At 42.1% G+C, this 7,891-nt stretch overlaps 1 protein-coding gene across 1 annotated transcript in view; it reads right to left on the bottom strand.

Moving 5' to 3' along the window:
• The window catches only part of TOP1 (DNA topoisomerase I), a gene marked incomplete at its 5' end in the record, with an annotated part of 71,168 nt that overhangs the window by 2,384 nt on the left and 60,893 nt on the right, over nt 1-7,891 (bottom strand). The window contains 3 exon segments of the mRNA XM_006144138.2: nt 769-918; nt 1,146-1,240; nt 6,146-6,273. Coding sequence (XP_006144200.2) covers nt 769-918; nt 1,146-1,240; nt 6,146-6,273 — 373 coding nt within the window.

Below are 7,891 nucleotides of genomic sequence, written 5' to 3'. Positions count from 1 at the left end.
TCCTCTCTGTCCCTCTCTCTGTGTCTTCCTGGAGAGCACATGTGCCCTATGGAAAAACCTTAAAAAGAAAAAGAAAAAAAGCTTTGTTGAAGTATAAGTGGATGGGAGCACTCTTATTTTTCTTTCGATAAGCATTTCCCTTCATATACTAGAGTTTCATAATAGATAGGGACCACAACCATCTTTTAAATGAATTGGCTTGTGGGACCAGCAGTTAGCGTAATGGCTATGTCGCTGGACTCCCACGTAGTCAACTGTGGTTCGAGTCCCGGACTCAGTGGCTTAAACTCACGCCGGGCATGTGTGCATGCATGCCCAAGATCCCAAGAGGAGAATGGAGAAGGGATTGCGGCGTGGCCATCTCCCCTGGGGGGTGATTTCTCGCTTTGTCTCTCTGTCTCTGTCTGTCTGGTGAGCACACGCACCCTATAGCAAAAAACCTCTCCAAAAAAAAAAAAGAAAAAAAAAAAGATTAGTTTGTCAGAAAAGTCATGACACGTTTTTGCATAGAATAACACACATCATGACTTTTCTGATGATCAGCAGAATACAACCTCACTTAAAGACAGTATAACATCATTCATCATTTAGGACCATCTAGATGTTTCAGCGCTCTTCAGCAACCAGAGCACTGTGTACATAGAAGCCCAAGGGTTCACTTGAGAACAGCAGCTGAGAAGGCATGTGAAAGCTGACAGTACTCTCAGACCTCCTACACATACCTCTGAAGAGTCTGCAGTAGGAGCTCAAGGAGAGCCTGATGCTTACCAAGCCACTGTAATCCTAGGGTCCAGATAGTTGAGTTTGGAAGTTCCCAAGGCAATTTGTTTATTTTCTTCTCGGTCTGTCGCCTGAACTTCCAGTTTCATCAATTGCTCCTCCAATCTCTGCACAGCCTTTTTCTTTGACTCTACTACCCTGGAAGAATGACAGAGTCATTAAGAACCAGGCCTGACCACTAGACAAGAACAAATTACACCCCCACATGCCACCTAGAGGCTTTGAAAGCATAAAGCTCTAAATATAGATACTTCTAAAAGATAATACCTAGAAACCTAGAAAAGCTGGGGCTCAGGGCCTTTGGCTGATGTGGACACAATTTTCTCTCACTGAACCCCCAATTTTACATAGTACTAGGTACATACTTCTTGGTCTTTGCATCCTTCATGACCTTGGCATCAGCCTTGGCACTTTTCAGGTCTCTTCGGGCATCTGCTAGCTGATCCTTCTTGGCATCAATCTGGGTGGGGAAGAATAGCAGTAAGATTGGAAGCAAAATGAGTCAGAGACAAAAAGGGATCCAGAAAATGTGAATCCTAGAGGTGGTCTCCTCTAGGCAGAGTGGTTTTCTCATTGGTAAAAACACCAAGGATGGCTCCACGAAGGCACACAGGAGATACTGAACTCAAGTACTATTTTCATAGGAGTCCATAATTTGTTCACGTATATTCTTCAGTGACCCATCAAGAAATGAGGGTTTTACAAGACAGTAAACCCAGGGCTCCATTAGTCCAGAAGCTCAAGAAAAATAACCCACTGGGGTTGAGAATGTTATTATTATTATTTTTAATACAAATTTTTTGCTTTAGGGTGCATGCGTTCACCACAGACAGAGATGGTGAGGGGAAAAGTGAGAAATTCCCAGGAGGATGGTCATACCACAATCCCTTCTCCTCCCAGGATCTTGGACAAGCACACACATGCGCCTGGTATGAGTTTCAAGCCACTGGGTCTAGGATTCAAATGGCAATGTGGGAGTCTAGCAACGTAACTACTACACCATCTGCTGGCCTCAGTTAATCTTTTTTTAAAAAATATTTATTTATTTATTTTTATTTATTGATTCATTTATTTTCCTTTGACCAGAGAAAGATACACACAAGGAAGAAAAGTGAAAAAGCAAGCCACCAGGTCTGAGACTCGAACTGTGGTTGGCCATGTGGGAGTGTCCAGCACCTTAACCACCACACCAGCTGCTGACCCCTCAGTTCATTTTTTAATCAAAGGAAATGCGGACTTTAGACACCTGAGAGGAAGACTACAGATTGACATTTACCAAACGGCTCCTGTGCCAGGTGTTAGCCTTCATTTCAGGAATACTCTAGGAGATGCTCTTTAGGAAACTGAGGCAAGTTATCTGTATCTACTGATCAAACCCAGCTCATTCTTCAGATACTGCCAGGACTCTCAGAAGGAGCTGCCAGCTTTTCAAGAAAAAAGGATGCATTGAGCTGAATACCCAAGGAACTAAAAATGGCAATTAAAAGGTACCAAGGAGAGCCAGATCGTGGTGCAGTGGTAAAATGCAATGCTCTAAGAGGCAGACCCACATAAGAATGTTCCCAGTCCAAGTCTTTGGAGAGCTTTCTGAGTATAGTAGGCATGTGAGTGAGTGTCCATGACATGGGGCTGGCTGAGAGCTAGGGGTGGAGTGTGGCATCAAGACTGTGGTGCCTTCTCTCACTCATGGAAGAAAGTTAACAAACAGGGAAAGGACAGAACAGAGAAAGGTACCTAGGAAGCCAAACAGCTCAGCCAGTCTGTCCCAAACTAATATATGATGTGGCATGGCTTTGGCATTCCATATTAAAAAGGAGAGATCTGAACACATAAACAGGGATGTGGAGCTTTTTTCTCCAAAATGAAACCCTGTGGAACTCATATTTGTAAAGGCAGAATGGCAATTTCAGCCTTTCTTGCTTGTTAGAACCCTTGAAGCATCTCTAGAAAATCTTATTCTTAGAAACAGTACTCAGTAACACCCTGTAGTGAGAGCACAAACCAGAGCCTGTGCTGCTGGTGGCAGGAGAAGCCCTTACTTGTGATCACCTTGTTGACCTGTGAGGTCAAAGAATCTCCACAGAGTAAATATAAGCTTGACTCGCACACTGGGCTGCTGCTGACTGAGCCTAGAGTTGTTTGTTAGATATACACACAGAGCCCAAGATTGGAAACAGAGGCCATCATTGTGAGGAAACCATTAAGTATGTTTTACTATGAATGGCTTACTTCCAACATCACTGTGACCAAAGCCAAGCTGAAGGAACTGATTTTATATACAAAAGCATCACAGACACCACTAGCCAGATTCTTTGTAGGCTAAAAATGCAACAAACCACAATCTTTTAACCATTTCTGTGAATGCTAAATTGGCAGGCTATGTCAAATTCTTTCAAAGCATCAAAGACTCTATTGATTCACTTGGTAAATAGGGGTGTGTGTTTGCTCTGTGGGCACACAGGAGAGGGTTCCTGGGTTTGGAGGGCTCGTCTGGCAGACAGCCTGGTCTGCCCAAACAGTGGTTGCAGAGTGAGAGCAACAAAAGACCTCCTCATGCTCCAGGGAGGGGTCTCCACAATTAGGTAAACAGCACCTGAATATTCATACTCTCGTTTCTGTCTTGGAATAACATAAGGAGATGACCACCATTTAACAGAATGGCGGCAAACAGAAGCTGCAGAGATGGGCACACTGTAGGATTCCAGAATTGGCAGGCAAAGACTTATAGATACGGAATTGTTCACTGTGGATATGTACATCCCTTCAGGAAAGACAGGTGGTATCTGTAGCATAAACTATAAGCTACATGTCTTTATTTTTTATTTATTTATTTATTTTGGAGAGGTTTTTGCTATAGGGCACATCCGCTTGCCAGAAAGAGACAGACAGAAAGCAAGAAATCACCCCCCAGGGGGATGCCCATGCTGCAATCCTTTCTCCTCCATTCTCCTCTCGGGCACGCACGCACACACGCCCAGCATGAGTTCAAGCCACTGGGTCCAGGACTTGAACCATAGTCAACTACGTGGGAGTTCAGCGACATAGCCATTACGCTAACTGCTGGTCCCTATATGTCTTTTTTAAAAAACTGCCAGAGGGCCCATCTACTTTCCACCAAGAGAAGGAAAAAGCACTCCCCTCCCATGTGGGGCATGGCTATGCCATAATTCTTTCTCTTCCATTTCTCCATCCCATCAGGATCTTGGGCACACACATACATGTGCCTGATGTGTTTTTCAAGCTACTCAGGCAGAGATTTAAACCATGGTTAGCCATATGGGATTTGGCTTCCTTAACCACTAGGTAAATTGGCCAGCCCAGGTTGTATGTCTTTTGACCCAGACATACCACTCATACATATTGATCTTGAAGACATACATCTCAACAGAAGGAACACACTCTGGGCCTGACAATGTATATACAGTTTTACTTCACAGCAAAAGTTGGTTTTTTTTTTTTTTTTTTTTTTTGCATTAGGGCACATGTATATACTAGAGAGATAGAGACAGATAAAAGAGAGAAAGTGAGAAAGCACCTTAAAAGTAGATGGTCATGCCACAATCCCTTCCCCATTCTCTACTTGGAATTTTGAACACACCTGCACATGCCCAGCATGTTTTTTTTAAGCTGCTGGTCCAGTTCATCATGTGGGATCCAGCTGCCTTAACTACCACACCATTGGCCGGCCCAACACAGAAAGAGTTTTTTATTTCTTAAGAGGTTTTTGCCTTAGGGTGTGTGCGCTCGCCAGGGGAAGAAAGAGCAACAGACAGTGAGAGGGAAAGTGAGAAATCAACCACCCCCTAGGGGGATGCCACTCCACAATGTCTTCTCCATTCTCCTCCTGAGATCTTAGGCATGTAAGCACATGAGCCCAGTTTAAGTTTCAAGCTACTAGGTCCAAGTCCCGAACCATGTGGGAGGTCCAGCAATGTAACCACTATGCCATCTGCTGGTCTCCACAGCAGAAGTTTTAAACTCCAGTTGCCTGAGTATAGAATTTCATGAACTTGGATGAAAAAAAAGAAAAATTCACCAACCTCTACTTGGAATTTAGTATTTCTTCAAGTGTAAGTGTGGGCGTGTAAGTGTGGGCAACAAACTACAGTGATTATCAGTAGTACTTATGACTACCACCATAGTTACTACAGTTATTTTCTTATTGTATTACAAGTGCTGCACAAATCTTGAAGTGATTTATATTGATTACTACCTTGAAGTTTATAGTAATTACCAAAAATCACCTGAAGATTTTAAGTTGATAAAGAATTACTATCAGTATAGCGGACTTTAAAATATATTTTGATGACTATATTTCAATGTAATTGGTTTCCTCTGTAATCCTACATTATCATTTCTAAAGTGAAATACCTGCAAATTCTCACCATGGGTTAGCAGATCAGTATAGATTAGTTATATAGCCACTGCTACCACAGAAATGCTCATCATCAAATGTTAAATGCCTTGTGGCTTAAGAGCTCAGTACCAGGCAGTTGTAGGGAGGAGAAAGGCACATGGAAGAGGAAAATCATCTGCTTGTTTGCATGTCAGTTTTTTCATCTAGGGCACCAAATCTGTCTGGCATATAGCCAGTATTCAATAGATGTTTGATGATGAACTATATAAAAATATGACTCATGTAAAATGTGTAAAAATAAAAATAGTTGTGTTAGGATTAGGGGGAACTTAAATATCATTGTTCCATCATCTTTTCTAATTTGAAACAATCTTATTTGGAAACAGCTGTTATTTCTGGGCCAGAGCAAAGAAATTGCAGATTTTCTTTCTTTCTTTTTTTTTTTTTTGGGGGGGAGGAGGTGTGTATGTTCACCAGGGGAACAAGAAACGCTGAGAAAGAGAAAATAAGAAAGCACCTTCCATGGGAAATGGTCTTGTCACAATCCCTTCTCCTCTATTTTTCTCTCCTTTAGGCATTTTGGCACAGATGCACATGTGCCCAGCACGCTTCTCAAGCTGCCAGGCAGGCTGCCTTAACCACCTGGTCATGGAGCCTGCCCAAAGACTTTTCTTTATTTCCACTTTCCTCATGTACAGTAAGGACAGTATCAATTAGAGAGTAATCAAAGTTAACTTTTCAAAAAATGGAGTGGTCCAAAGCATAGAGTATTGCTGAATAAGTACCCTTATTACTCTATTTTGATTAGCCATGACAGTCATATTTCCACTTGTTTGTCTTTGGCACAGACCAAAGAAGGAATCTAGAACAAACCCAGAATAGGCCTGCTGATATCCTAGAGCCCAAAACAAAAGGCAGGATCATAAGAGCCTCTCATTTTCAGATTATCTTCCCACAGTCGATGTGGTTCCCTTCATTTTGCTATCCCACCATCCAGAACAAAGATACCTTAGACTGTAAGTTCATCATAGATTTCTCGAAAGTTTTTGGTGGTGCTCTCTGATGATTACAAAGAATTGCAACAGCTCGATTGGCACGGTTATATGAAAGGATCTTCGCTGGGATGTTCTCATCAGCTGTAAGGAAAGGTATGATAGTCAGAGGGTCAGCTTATATACCAATAGTGTGTACACAATCTATCTTCCCATGATTTTATTCACCCTTATCTCAGAGGATCAATTCAAGTTTCCTGCAAAGGCACAAGGTCAAAATTTGAGAGTCAACGTTCCTAAGAAAATGGTAACAGGAAGTTTATATTAAGCTTGGCCTTAGTAAATTCCCATAAGAGGAATTCTGGTTCACGGTAATGTTATAATGAAATCTATACCTTTCTTTTTACCCAGTCCCTGGGTATTTAGAATAATGAAGAAAATGTGGAATTGGACAGAAAATGTCTAGAGGATGGTAAATTTTATATTTTCAAGCCTCAAAGCAATATACTAGTTAAAAAGTATAAATGTAACCCAAAGGTTTTTTTTTTACTTGTATTTTTTATTCTATTCTAAAATACTGACACCTCAGCATATTCATCCCTGGCTATTCTGCCTAATACCCTAAAGTTATTAACATTTGTAGAGGACAGTGCAAATTTAATAGTGACTAAGCTCCGGGAGGAAAACATTCTATGGATTTTGGTGATACTCTACGTAGCTAGTTTTTTATATATATATATTTTTTTTTTCCAAAAAAAGAGGTTTTTGCTATAGGGTGTATGCGCTCACCAGAAAGAGAGACAGAAAGCGAGAAATCACCCCTGGGGGGATGGCCATGATGCAATCCCTTCTCCTTCATTCTCCTCTCGGGATCTTGGGCACACACGCATGCACACATGCCTGGCTTGAGTTTAAGCCACCAGATCAAGGATTTGAACCATGGTCATCTACATGGGAAGTTCAGCAACACACAGCCATTATGTCAACTGCTGGTCCCTGTGTAGCTTTTTTCTTTTCTTTTTTTGGGAGAGGTTTTTGCTATAGGGCATGTGCGCTCACCAGAAAGACAGAGAGACATAGAGAAAGGAAGCGAGAAAGCACCCCCCAGGGGGGATGGCCACGCCGCAATCCATTCTCCTCCTTTCTCCTCTCGGGATCTTGGGCACACACGCACACGCGCCCAGAGTGAGTCTAAGCCGCTGGTCCAGGACTTGAACAGTGGTCGACTACGTGGGAGTCCAGCGACATAGCTATTACGCTAACTGCTGGTCCCAAGTTTTTAAATTACCTTATGAGTTAAAAAAATTGATGAATTGGGACTAGCAGATGGCATAGTGGTTAAGGCACTGGATTCCAACATAGCCAACCACAGTTAAGAGTCCTGTGGCTTGAAACTCACGCTAGGCATGTGTGCGTGCCCAAAATACTGAGAGGAGAATGGATTGCAGCATGGTCATCCCCCCGAGGGGTGCTTCCTCACTTTTCCCTCTGTCTCTCTGTGTCTTCGGTGAGCGCATGCACCCTTATAGCAAAAATTTCTCTTAAAAAAAAAAAAATGGATAGAAACCCCAGGGAAGGATTTGCTCCTATATTTTTATGGTGATAGTGACAACTTTACTCTCCCCAGTTTTAAAAAACTTCATAGCACCATGTCTTTACTCTGGGATATTTAATATATATACAAGACAAAAATGTAGGCACTTTCAGAGCAGATGGAAAGCTCCTGTCAGTATTCCATGAAATTCCTCTGAAATGTTACAGC

This window comes from Tupaia chinensis, unplaced genomic scaffold (genome assembly GCF_000334495.1).
Source record: "Tupaia chinensis unplaced genomic scaffold, TupChi_1.0 Scaffold000115_1, whole genome shotgun sequence".
In the NCBI taxonomy this organism is placed as follows: domain Eukaryota; kingdom Metazoa; phylum Chordata; class Mammalia; order Scandentia; family Tupaiidae; genus Tupaia; species Tupaia belangeri.
This window is presented reverse-complemented; position numbering and strand designations above follow the sequence as displayed.